The sequence below is a fragment of the Octopus bimaculoides genome, chromosome 16 (assembly GCF_001194135.2).
Source record: "Octopus bimaculoides isolate UCB-OBI-ISO-001 chromosome 16, ASM119413v2, whole genome shotgun sequence".
Lineage (NCBI taxonomy): Eukaryota > Metazoa > Mollusca > Cephalopoda > Octopoda > Octopodidae > Octopus > Octopus bimaculoides.
The window spans coordinates 18,354,871-18,369,271 of record NC_068996.1 but is presented as its reverse complement, the minus strand read 5'-3'; the positions used below and the strand labels follow the sequence as shown (position 1 = coordinate 18,369,271).

The following is a 14,401-nucleotide window of genomic DNA, read 5'->3' as shown; positions in this document are numbered from 1 at the left end:
TATATATATATATATATATATATATATCTTATACTCTCTCTTTCTCTCTCACTCCCTTCAACCAAACCATCTAAATTCCCTCATTAAGTCCCCCCCCCACTCTCTTATTAGGCACAACAAAATTTGTTTCAATACGAATAAGGAATCTTGCAAAACCAGATACCAAAACGAAGTAAACAAAAAAAAAAAAGCAAAAAACAAAACAGCTGCTTTACCTTTCTGGGTGCAAATTCATATTTTACACAATGCTGGAAACCTTTGCCTTTAAGTTTCATTGAGGTTATTACAAGGGAACTTCCCAGGAAGTGTGCAGAGTAGCCGACACCTTTACTTGTTCGGAAACTGAAAAAGAGAAAAATCAACTTTCAAGTTCCATATTTATTCATTATCACCACTGTCGCTTTAATAACCACATATATACAACCTGACTATAACTCTTTTATACACATGTAATTTAAGGACAATTATTAATGCTGTCTGTTGTTTGCTGTCTGCTGTGAATTAATGTAACTTGACTCTGAAGAGATGCAAGACCCCATATTCTTATCTCAGACAAGAGTGAGTCGGGATCTTGCATTGAAATGTGCATAGGTTATGAAACAAGTTTTACTATGGATTGCGTTATGGCTCTTATTTAAATTGATATGCACACAAAATTGTCTCATAAACAACTTTTCAAGTGAGAATTTTGCTACGTTCATAACAAGTACAATATTTTTACCAAATATTTGTCAGTACCGCCTGACTGGCCTTTGTGCCAGTGGCATGTAAAAGCACCCACTACACTCTAGGAGTGGTTAGCGTTAGGAAGGGCATCCAGCTGTAGAAACTCTGCCAAATCAGATTGGAGCCTGGTGTAGCCATCTGGCTTGCCAGTCCTCAGTCAAACCGTCCAACCCATGCCAGCATGGAAAACGGACGTTAAACGATGATGATGATGATGATGATATAAAATATATACACATACTGAGAAAATGACAAGGGACCAGGAGTTGTGGCAATTTGCTGTACTTGAGACAATGTGTCAAGCTAAGTAAAATCAGGGTCATCCATACATACAAGCTTGTCTTTTACAGGTACCAGTGTCACATAAAATGCACTTGTGCTAGTACCACATAATATGCACTCATGCCAGTACCACGTAATATGCACCCATACTGGTGCAACATAAAATGTACTTGTGCTGGTGCCACCTAAAATGCACTTGTGCTGGTGCAACTTAAAGTGTACTCATGCCGGTGCTGTGTAAACACACCTGTGTTGGTGACACACAAAAAGCACCCAGCACACTCTGTAAAGTGGATGGCATTAGGAAGGGCATCCAAACATAGAAACCATGCCAAAACAGACAATCAGAGTCTGAACAGCTCCCCAGCTGGTCAGCTCTCGTCAAACCGTCCAACCTACACCAGTATAAGAAATGAATGTTAAACGATGATGATGATGAGGTGCAGCTGTGTGGTTAAGAAGTATGTTGCCCAACCACATAGTTTTGGGTTCAGTCCCACTTCATGGCACCTTAGGCAAGTGTCTTCTACAAAAGCTTCTTTCAGTTGCCATCTACCAAATCCACTCACAAGGTTTTGGTTGCCTGGGGCTAGAATATAAAGTCACTTGCCCGAAGTGCCATATAGTGTGACTGAACTCAAAACCACAAGACTGGGAAATAAACTACTTAACCACACAGCCATGAATGCACCACAAGCAGATGTTACAACAGCAATGATAATGATATATAGGACTTACCAATAGAGATAAGGTTTCTCTTTTTCAACAGTGACACCAGTCACAGGATCTAACCGAAGCCAGCATGAAAAAGCCCAACCATTTTGATAAGGCCATGATCGTATTGGAGGCAATGCAATATACTGCAAGAAAAAGAAAGGTATATAAATATTGTGTACAACTATATAAGCATTATTTCTATTTGTAAATGAGTGCCGACAAGGCCATGGGCACAGGTGTAACTATGGGCACTGTACTGACAGGCACAGGTGTAGCTGTGAGTAGGTATAGACATAAACAGGCTCAGACAGGGCTATGGGTGTAGGTGTAACTATAGGTAATGGAATGGCTAATATCACAGGTGCTGATGGGTGCATGCATAGCAATGGAAGCAGCTATGCAATGGGCGTAAGTATAGCTGTGTGTGTGTATGTGTGTACATGCATATATGTGCAAGTGTGTGTATGTTTGTGTCTCATTGTCTTCATATTCCATCACAGTTTTAAATGACTGTCACCATCATGCAAGCACTGTTCTATAAAACATGTCTAATCATGGGGACAATATTAACTTGCTTGAAAAGAAGTGAGGCTTGGCAATAGGAAGGGCATCTGGCCAAAGAAAACCTACCTCAATAAATTCTGTTCGACTCTGCAAGCCTGAATAAGTGGATGATGAAGTGTTTCACAAGGTTTTGGTTGATCTATTGTTGTTGGCACTCCGTCACTTACAACGTCGAGGGTTCCAGTTGATCCGATCAACGGAACAGCCTGCTCGTGAAATTAACGTGCAAGTGGCTGAGCACTCCACAGACACGTGTACCCTTAACGGAGTTCTCGGGGAGATTCAGTGTGACACAGAGTGTGACAAGGCTGACCCTTTGAATAACAGGCACAACAGAAACAGAAAGTAAGAGTGAGAGAAAGTTGTGGTGGAGGAGTACAGCAGGGTTCGCCACCATCCCCTGCCGGAGCCTCGTGGAGCTTTAAGTGTTTTCGCTGAATAAACACTAACAACGCCTGGTCTGGGAGTCGAAACCGCGATCCTATGACCGCAAGTCCGCTACCCTAACCACTGGGCCATTGCGCCTCCACTTTGGTTGGATTATGACTATAGTAAACTTTTGCACAAGGTACCATGCAGTGGGACTGAACCCAAAACTATGCAGTTGACAAGCACACTTCTTAACAACACAGTCATGCCTGTGACTATGATTTGATATGTGAAATTAAACAAAAAAAACTACTGTAAACCTATATAGTAGTTTTACATAACATCAACTATGAGCCAGGTGCCCTTCCTGTGTCAAGGCTTTCCAGTTCCATCTGTGTTGTGCTGTATGTATACAAACAACCAGGTTCCTATTTCCAGTCCATTCTTTGATGCCATCACCACACAAATATCTTCCATAACCTTTCACTTTCCACATTTTCTGTCAGGATGGTCTTACGTAGTGACCCATGGTACATTGTATGCTTAAAATATGACAGGTTTATGAATTTGATTTTCAACAATAGGTATCTTTGGATTTTCGGTTTATTCTACTCAATCTGTGAAACATCCACATCTTAAAGGCTTCTATTTTTATAACCACAGTTGTGCATCGTGTCTAAATTTCTTCCACATTCAGCACAACTGACATAATATAACATTTTACTCACCTCAGTCTTAGGTGCAGTATTATATCTTTTGAGGAAGTATTAGGGATAATTAATAAATCAGGATGGTCACAGCAAAAAAGTTGGTCAAAGGCTACATAAAGCTAAAACAACTCACCGATCCTTTTTTACCCGGGAAACTGAAGAATTCGTCTGGGCCATGTCTCTGTGGCATTTGCCTGAGTACAGACAACAATTTGACTGAGTTTCTTGGCTATAAAACAAATATTTAAAGGCATTTAATTCAATAAAACATGGTTCCATGACATTATGGTTATTACAAAACATTATATTATCATCAACCTCCATCAAAACCAACAGCAACAGGGTAATTTTTATTGCTTTCTTGATTTTAGTCATTGGACTGCAGCCATGCTGGAGCATTACCTTCAAGAGTTTTTAGTTAAACAAACAAACCCAAGTACATTTAATAAAAAAGTCTTATACCTATTCTATTGGTCTGTTTTTGCAAACCACTTAGCTATGAGGACATAAACAGACCAAGACTGGTTGTCATGCATTAGTTGGTGGGGGCAACAAACACAAATACACATCAAGCTTCCACACAGATTTCATCTATGAAATCCATTCACAAGACTTTGATTGGTCCAAGGTTACGGTAGAAGGCCAAGGTACCATGCAGTCATCCTGAATTCAAAACCACCACATAGTTGCAAAGTGAGCTTCTTAATCATACAGTCATGCTTGTGTCTATGAATGAGTCATTGAATCATTGGAACTTGGTAATATTTTCAAAGAACTTAAGGCAGGGAACTAGCAGAATCATTAGCAGGCCAAGCAAAATTCTGAGCAGCATTTTGTCTGTCTTTACATTCTGAAGTCAACTTTGCCTTTCATAATTTCGGGGGTCGATGAAATAAGTACCAGTTGAGCACTGGAGGTCAATGAAATCAATTAGCCCCTCCCTTAGAATTGTTGACCCTTTGCCTGCAGTAGAAAGGAATATTTTTACAAAGAACTTACCCATTCATTATTTCTTGCTTTTAATAATGAGAAAAGCATTCGCAATTCTTTAACTGTGATACTGTAACTTGCCAATACACCAAGCATTTCAACCAAGAGGTCTGCAAATAGAAATTTTTTTTAAATGATTTTTTTTTAACTATTATAATCTTTGATAAAAATAAGAACAGGAGCTATAAGCCTACCATGTGTGCACACATGCACCCACACTCACAAATATCTGATTCCACTGACCTCAACGCTATCTATCAACAAAAACTTTAGCTCTCTCTCATCATCATCATTATTTAATGTTCATTTTCCATGTCAGAATGGTTTGGACAATCTGACAGAATCAAGCGGGTCTAAAAAAAATATCACTGAGCTCCACTAGGTACTTTGTCATGGTATCTACACCTGGATGCCCTTCCTAATGCAAGTCTTTTATGGTATGTACTTGGCACACAATCTTCTTTGGTCAGCCCAAGGCTATAGTAGAAGACACTTGCCCAAGGTGCCAAACAGTGGGACTGAACCTGGAACCATGTGTTTGGGAAACAAGCTTCTTATCACACAGCCACTCCTGCGCCTATATACATACACACACACACACACACACACACACACACACTAAATACATATATACACATGCTATATACATATATACACACAACCAATGATATTCACCATTGGACCATGCCCTCACTTGTGTGCTCCATTCTATGTATCCACCTGAATCCCTATCTCTAATTATTGTCCCACACTTCACACACACTTGCAAACTTACCCACCCAACCACTCTTTCTGTTCCTCTATCCATATACTCTCATTTATATTTACTGTATTCCTTGAAAGTATGCCCTCACTAATTCTTTCTCTCTTTCCAGCTGGGGAAGCCAGGAATCTCCTTCCACAATAAAGACACTTCTTGCTGTCCCCGTCTTATGCTTTAGTCTCTCAATACCTAGCCTAAAGCCATCTCATTCAAAACTACACCCCTACACAGATGAAGGGTTTCATCTTGCGAGTTATTTGGTGACCTCACTAATACTGGTATCGTATAAAAAAAGCAATCAGTACACTCTATAAAATGGTTGGCTTTAGGAAGGGTAACCAGTTGTAGAAAGCAGACATTGGAGCTCAATGCAGACATGTGGTTCATTGATTCCTGTTGAATCACTCAACCCATACCAGCATGGAAAACAGAAATTGAACAATGATGATGATGACGACAACGACAACAAAAATATATGTCAGACTTCCTAGAGATTCTAACTATTAAATTCACTCACAAGATATTAATTGGATGGAGTTTATTCAGATGTATTTTCTATGGTCTGATGCCCCTACTATCTTCAACCCTCACCTATTTTCAAGCAAGCCAAATTTTCCCCCATGAATGGACATAATTTTCATGGAAGACTGGAAACAAATGACACAGCTTGTATGATGGTGACAAACATTTATAAGCATCACCTCATGTCAAAATGAGGAGATACAAACACACACATATATACAAACACATGAATATATGTGTGTGTGTATGTGCAAGAGGTTTCTTTCAGTTTTTATCAAATTGATTCACCGAGCTTTGATCAATTAGTTCAGAGCTATGCAGTGGGACTGAACCCATATCCATGTTACTGGGAAGCAAGCTACTTAATCACGCAGTCACACTCGCATTTATAGTGGAGGCACATGGCTTAGTGGTGAAGGTGTTAGATTCATGATCCTAAGATTGTGATTTTGATTACTGGGCCAGGCAATACATTGTATTCCTGAGCAAAACACTTCACTTCACGTTACACCAGTCAACTCAGCCGGCAAAAACGAGTAATCCTGCAACAGACCAGCGTCCTATCCAGGTGGGGAATTTATACGCCATGAAACTGGGAAACTGGCTCTTATGAGATGGCAAGACTTGAGAAAGGAACTTTACCTACATTTATATTATATATTATATACACACACAGTGGAGGCGTAATGGCCCAGTGTTTAGGGCGGCGGACTCACGGTCATAGGATCGAGGTTTCGATTCCCAGACCAGGCGTTGTGAGTGTTTATTGAGCGAAAACACCTAAAGCTCCAAGAGGCTCCGGCAGGGGATGGTGGCGAACCCTGCTGTACTCTTTCACCACAACTTTCTCTCACTCTTTCTTCCTGTTTCTGTTATGCTTGTAATTCAAAGGGTCAGCCTTGTCACATTGTGTCAGGCTGAATCTCCCCGAGAACTACGTTAAGGGTACACATGTCTGTGGAGTGCTCAGCCACTTGCACGTTAATTTCACGAGCAGGCTGTTCCATTGATCGGATCAACTGGAACCCTCGATGTCGTAAGCGACGGAGTACCAACAAATATACACACACACATACACACAGAATGGGCTTCTTTAAGTTTTCATCTCCCAAATGCACACATGTCTTTGGTCAATCTGGAGCTATAGCAGACGACACTTGCAGCCACACCTGCACCTAATCACATAAATAAATAAATATATAAAGGAGAATTACAAACCAGCAACAATGTCATCTGCTTCTTCCAGCATACACAAAACATGTTCAATGAGTTTCACTTCAGTACAGGCATTCAAATTTCGTCGACTTTTCTTCAAAATGGCTGTAAATACACTCCAAATCTCCGCCTGAAAAGATGAAAATGAAAACGTTATTATTTTTAATATGAATAGGTATGAGCATTTCGGCAGGAATAGGTGTGGTTTTGTGGTGAAGAAATTTTGCTTCCCAATCACAAGGTTATAAGTTTAGTCCACTGCATAGCACCTTGGGCAAGTACCTTTTACCAGAGCCCTGAGCTGATCAAAGACTCAAGCCTGTCATATATGCATATGTGTGGGAGTACCCTTGTCTCAGCATCATGGTAGTAAATGAGCATCACCATCACACAAGCAATGTTCCCAGTCTTCCATGAAAAACATGTCTGGTATGGACAAATATTACCTTGCTTGGAAACAGGTGAGGATTGGTGACAGGAAAGACACCCAGCCACAGAAAATCTGCCTCAACAAATTCCATCTGACCCATGCAAACATGGAAACGGGGTTGTTAAAAGATGATGAAAATGATGATAAATTAACATAAAATTTCTTGATTTAAAAGCACTAATTCCTTTGTTGTTTCATATCATTATTGCTTTTTAATAGCATATTTCATGAACTCTTTAAAATGAATTTTATTCATGTTAAGAATACAGATTATTAACAATTCTGCACCATTTATGCTCCAAAGTGTTTCAGATGTTTATCAACACCATGGGTAGCCTCAAAGACACCCAAGCATCAACATTGAGCACTTTGCCAACCTCTGGGTTAGATAAATATGTTATTGATGCCCTTCCTGACACAAACACTCACCTGTTTTTTAAGTAAGTGATCTCTTATTCCAAAGGGCTATGAAGGTACAACCTGAACAGAGGATTTCTTGACAGAAGTATGAACAACATCCGCTTAAATGCCACCCTATTCTTCCCTGTTCTCTCTTTTATATTCACCTTATACCTTGAACGTATGGTATGGCATTAGTTTTTCTCTCTCTTTCCAACTGGGGAAGCCATATATCTCCTCTTGAGCTGAAAACCTGTTCCTGTCCTTCTACCATACTTTAGATTCTCAATACCTGGCACAATACCACTTCCTTCAATACTGCATTCCCACACAGTTAAAGGGTTTTGTCTTGTGAGTTACTTGGTGGCTCCACTAATGCTGGTGTCATGTAAAAAGCACCCGTATTTTGCTGCCATGGCACTGAAGTATCCTCTTCAGGGTGCAGGCCTGGTCAGTTTTTCATGGGAGATCAGCAGTTGCCCATGCAGTGCATTTCCCTCTCCACCACCACCAGTGTTATCCAAGGGATGGGCAGGGGTCAATATGACTTATCACTAGTGGGGCCACAGAAGCTGCCAGAATGAGGTTGTCTACAGCAGTGAACTGCCTTATGGACTCCAGCTTCAGATTAATCCTTAAGGTTTACTCCTGAAGCCTTTCTCTTAAGTGGGTATTGCAGCAAGGCAGCAGAATTGTTATTATCGCTGCTGTCTTAAGCAGGTAAGGGCTTAATAGGCAGTACAGTTAATAGAGAGAGTTGCTTATTTGGATGGTCATTGACTCTTCTGAGTTCATCTATTATTTCATTCTTGCTACTTGGTTACCCTGCAGGAAAGAGCACACCCAATAAAGTAGTTAGGATTAAGGAAAGTATCCAGTTGTAGAAACCATTCCAAAGCAAATACTGGGACATAATGCAGATCCTGTTAAACTATCCAACCTATGCTAACATAGAACATGAGTATTAAATGATGAAGAATTTACTTACCTGAAGTGTTGCTGAACAGACTTTCAGGACATCTAACATGTGATGAACATTATGAGGATCCTGGATGATAAAGTTTGTTTCAATTTCAAACTCTCCACCAACAAGCTGAAAGTAATTAACAAATAACATTAACATAAGTGATTAGAAATAAGTCAGACAGGTTGCATTCAATGCATATGTTGTAATTATTTCTAAGATGTTCAGAGTTCAGTTCTTAGTCTCTTCTTATTCATCACAGACCTTCAGGCCCTAAAAGAGGAATTTAAAACTGAGTGCCCGTGGGAAAACCCCTATACTGATGCCCTTGATCTCATAGCTGAATCTGTAGTAGAAGCAGGAAAGAAGCACAACTTAGAATCAAAAGGACCTTAACTTAGCAAAGACTAAAGTTCTTGGAAGCAGGAAAATGGGCAGCATATTCTTTTACTCGTTTCAGTCATCTGACTGCAACCATGCTGGGGCACTACCTTGAAGGGTTTTAGTCGAACAAACCAATCCCAGGACTTATTTTTTTTAAAGACTAGTACTTATTCTATCAGTTTCTTTCGCTGTACTACTAAGATACAGGGGTGTAGACACACCAACACCGGTTGTCAAATGGTGATGGGGGTACAAACACAGACACAAAGAAACACACACATAAATATATACATATGCACCATCGGTGGCACGTAAAAAGCACCCACTACACTCTCGGAGTGGTTGGCGTTAGGAAGGGCATCCAGCTGCAGAAACCTTGCTAGATCAGATTGGAGCTTGATGCAGCCTCCTGGCTTGCCAGTCTTCATTCAAACTGTCCAACCCATACCAGCTTGGAAAGTGGATGTTAAACAATGATAATGATATATATACATATATATACATGACAGGTGCCTTTCAGTTTCCGTCTACCAAATCCACTCACAAGGCTTTAGTCATCCCAAGGCAGAAGACACTTGCCTAAGGTTCCATATAGTGGAACTGAACCCAGAACCATGTGGCAAGGAGCAAGCTTCTTACCACACAGCCACACCCGTACCTTCAGGAAAATGGCCCTAAAAATACATAGAAAAGGCATAGGTAGAAATTCCATACAATGTACCCAGTGCAAATAATAGACACCCAAGTGGTGCAAAGGAATCACACAGAGATTAGACTTTGTGGAAGTTGGGTAGGGTTAAGGTTAAAGATAGATTTTCTCAGCTGTGCTGGATGTATTCTAGAGATAGTGGACACTTTTTGTTACCTAGGTGGCCTACATTAGCAGTGAAGAAGGATATTCTCAAAGTATAATTGCTAGAATAAGAATATTTCTCATTTATAGTTTTATTGCAACGTTGCTCTCTCTACTTGCCTTCCTTTTTGTATTGCCACATATCATTCCTATTTTCTTCACCCTTCCCACCAACTGATATTCATTACCATGTCCCATCTCCACTGCATTACCTACATCCCTATATTTCCAACCTCTAACCAGCTATCATTCATATTACACCATTGTGATTTTACTGGCTCTTCTGTCCCTGTCCCACTTCACCTGCTTTTCTGTCCTGATCTCCCTTCACACACACACTCTTGTACCTTGAAGGTACATGAGGATGATTGTGATACTTCAACAGCATCTTTACTCCTTTCCCAGTTGGGTTAGCTATGTATCTCCTATTCCTGTCTGTCATATTGTTGTCTCTCAACATCTGGCATAAGCCACCTCTCTTCATTCTACACCCTACCACTCAATCAAGGGGCATTTTGCCTTTCAAGTTCCTCGGCAACCTCACTGGTACCACTGTTAAGAAAAAAAAACAGTCAGTATTCAGTAAAGTGGTCAGCATTAGGAAGGACATCCCAGCCATAGAGAACATGCTGAAGCAGACACTGAATCATGAACCATCTGATCCTGTTGAACTGCCCAACCCATGCCAGCATGGAATACAGATGCTAAATGATGATGATGATTAACATAGATGGGCACAGCTAACTAAGAATCTCACTCCCTAACCATTTGGTTTAGGGTTCAGTACACCATGCAGCAAAAATGAGTGTCTTCTAGTACAAGAAGATGCCTGTTTCATTGATCCTGTTTCATTGATCAGGAGTGCCCAAGTGGACTCCTATGGCCAACTGAGAAATCCCACAATCCAAGACCTCTCTGCATACCAAAAGCGAGTATCCCATCTAATTTTTGATCTCTAACTTACAGGCTTATACTTGCAGTAGTTTTATCTACTTTTGCCATTTATGCCACCCTCACCCACCTTTTAATAAATTTGTTAGTGGACAGCACCAACTTCTCCAGCCTCATCTTGCTTTTCAAGAGAAACTTTAAAAGCCTAAGGAGGGCTCCACCAAAATGGAAAGTCTCTGTTCTCATATCTTTCCATCACATAAACATCTCTCACTCTCCTTTCACACTCTTGCAAACTTACCTACCCACTCTTTCTGTTCATTTATCCCTATTCTCATATTCAGTTTGTACCTTGAGGGAAAGCCCTCACCAACTTTCTCTCCCTTTCCAGCCGGGTAAGTCATGCACAACCTCTTCAGGAAGACATTTATTCCTGTCCCTGAACCAAACTTTCATCTACCTCAATATAACAGCCTATTTAGTTAAGGGTTCTTGTCTTGTTAGTTACTTGGTGACCTCACCAGTAACTAGTGCTATGAAAAAGCACCTAATATACTCTGTAAAATGGTTGGTGCTACAAAGAGCATCCAACTGTAAAAACCATGTCAAAACAGACATTGGAACTGACGTCACTTCCTGTTGAACTGTCCAACCCATGCCAGCAGGAAAAACAAGCATTAAACTATGATGTAAATGATGACGATGATTTCTTTGGAAGACTATCATATATTGAAGCTAAACTCACCCAGACCCTGTATATTTTATGCAGCATCATGTGTATACAAATAATACTTTCCAAATATATACTCTTCACAGTCGGAAGGTTTGATGTCCTGCTAAAATTGTCAGAGCCTACACCTGAGCATATCTTGCAGGAATGCTGACCACAGTAATAAGAATAATTGTTTCAACTTCCAACACAAGACCAGCAATTGTGAGGGGAGGGAGCAAGTCAGTTGTAGTAATCCCGTACTTGACAGGCACTTTATTTTACTAACCCCCAAAAGGACGAGAGGCAAAGTTGATCTCTATGGAATTAGGACTCAGAATGTAAAGAGCTGGAAGAAATGTTGCTAAGCATCTTATCCAGTATATTAACGATTCTGCCAATAATAATAATTGTATCTTGATTAAGAACAAGATATTAAAGTTTAGACTGAGGGGTGAGTACTCAATTACAATGACACAACACATGTTGGCTCATTATTTTGTTAACCCAAGAAGGTGGTGGTGGAAGAGGAGGAGAAAGAAGAAGCAGAAGATAGAGGAGGGGAAATAAAGAGAAGAAACAGAATGAGAAGTAGTAGAACAAGAAGTAAAGAGTGTGAAGAAGGAAAAGAAAAGAAAAAAGAAGAGGAATAAAGATGGGAGAAGAAAGAAGAAAAGGATGATAAAACAGTAAAAGAAGAATGAATGAATGCATGACTGAATGTAAAAACATTGGTTATTGTAACCTTCGATATCGAGCATTTAATACAGCGAAAGGTTTTATTGATGGAACAAAGCTGTTACTAGGCAACACTAAACTGAACACTTAGTGTTAGGTTACAGGACACACAGACAGGGATGCATACACACACACACACACACACACATACAGGTTGATACAGGATGTGACACCTAGCAACATCAATACGTTGCAGAGTGATTGGATGCAACCGGATGGATACAAAATGATTCGATTGTTTTAGATCCCCCATTCAGTACCATTCAAAATAAACTTCTACTTTACATTTCAGAATATATTCTCCAACAAACACACAAGACACCCAATGAAAACATTCTTTACATGTTAGCATACGCATTACATAACATACAAATACACCAAATTCACTTTCTGTTGGTAGATTGTAAAATAAAATTAATTTTAAACTCATATCTGGGTGTCGTCAAGTGTCTACATCACTCGATCAATCCCAACGGAACAAGTCGCCAATCCATTTCTATACACATCAAGTCTAGTAGCTTCACAGATCTACGGCTACTAATTTGTATACTATAAGCATCTAACACTTTCTTTAATATCAGAGTTCTGTTAAAGAGAAATCCAGTCCATATTAGTATTAGGGCAAAATATAATATTATACATCAGCATGGAAAGCGGACGTTAAATGACAACGATGATGATATACATAGATACATACATACATATCCACGCACACACATATTTGCCTGATATATTACAATGAGAAATATAGATAATGGTACTGAGGAGCATATATAAGATGGGCTTCTTTCAGTTTCTATGAAACATATCTACTCACAAGGCTTTGGTGAGGCAGGGACTAAAAGTAGATGACACACAGAAGCAAGATCCTTAACCACAGAATTAAATCTGCACATATGTGTGTGCGTGTGTGTGTGTGTGTGTGTGTGTGTGTATACACATACATACACTATATATATATATATATATATATATATATATACATAAATTACATATCATCATCATCACCATCATCATTTAACGTCCATTGTCCATGGTGGCAAGGGTTGGACAATTTGACTGGGCTGGCATATTGGAAATCAGCGCCAGGATCCAGTTCGATTTGGCATGGTTTTCTAAGGTTGGATGCCCTTCCTAACACCAACTACTCCAAGAGTGTAATGGATGTTTTTACATGCCACCAGCATGGGCGCCATTTGCATGACACCGGTATCTGCAACTATTGCGATTTTGCTCAGCCTGATAGGTCTTCTTCTCAAGTACAACATAATGCCAAAGGTTTTCATCATTGCCTCTGTGAGGCCCAACACTCGAAAGGAACTCAGCCACTTTGCCTCCAAGAAGACCAGGCTGTTAGGATCAGATGGTGAACACCTAGAACAACTGTTGGCTTGCCATGCCCTCAAAACATGTACCGAGAGTGATAAATATCAAACATCCACTCAACATCATGGTGTTTGGAGTGATCACTAGTGATGGCGACGTTATGCTTCCAATCATCTTCCCTCACAGCCTCAGTCTCTACATGGAGGCCTACATCAAGCAACTTGAGGAGGTAGTGCTGCCCTGGGTCAAGAGGGTGGCTGCTGGAAGATCCTATCTCTAGCAACAGCACTCTGAACCATGCCACACAAGCAAGAGAACCCAATCATGGTTGTCAGACAATTTCTGCAACCACATCACCCCTAAGATCTAGCCACCCACCTCACCAGACTGCAATCCCTTTGATTATTATGTGTGGGGCACTGTTGAGCAAGAGATCAACAAAACTCCTTGTAACACCAAAGCTGAACTGAAAGCAAGGATTATGGAAAAATTCTCCAAATTAAACAAGGACACCGTCCAGAAGAGTCGCAAGAGATTCTGAAGTCGTCTGGATGCCATGGTTGAAACCAATGGCGATTTGGCGATTTTATTGAATAAATTTACTCTTTAGTGTAATTTTAATGTAATTTTGGTAAATATATCTGTTAAAATGAGATGTCAATGTTATTTTCATTTTTGCATAATTTAGACAACTATTTACTCACCACACCCTGTATGTGTATATATATATATATATATATATATATATATACACATTACATACATACATACCCTGCGGATGTCAACATCACACTAAATATTAGAGAAAAAGAGAACAACTACGCCGAGCTACTGAGAAATTTGCAGATA

General features: G+C 40.0%; 1 protein-coding gene across 4 annotated transcripts in view; it reads right to left on the bottom strand.

The window, feature by feature from the left end:
* LOC106873692 (neurobeachin) overlaps window positions 1–14,401 on the bottom strand; it is a 436,667-nt gene that overhangs the window by 388,098 nt on the left and 34,168 nt on the right. For all 4 annotated transcript variants that reach the window (XM_052973555.1, XM_052973556.1, XM_052973557.1 and 1 more), the window contains exons 2-7: window positions 8,676–8,780; window positions 6,862–6,988; window positions 4,368–4,468; window positions 3,502–3,597; window positions 1,747–1,868; window positions 216–342 (exon numbers count right to left, since the gene is read on the bottom strand). In XM_052973555.1, coding sequence (XP_052829515.1) covers window positions 216–342; window positions 1,747–1,868; window positions 3,502–3,597; window positions 4,368–4,468; window positions 6,862–6,988; window positions 8,676–8,780 — 678 coding nt within the window. The remainder of the gene's footprint in view (window positions 1–215; window positions 343–1,746; window positions 1,869–3,501; window positions 3,598–4,367; window positions 4,469–6,861; window positions 6,989–8,675; window positions 8,781–14,401) is intronic.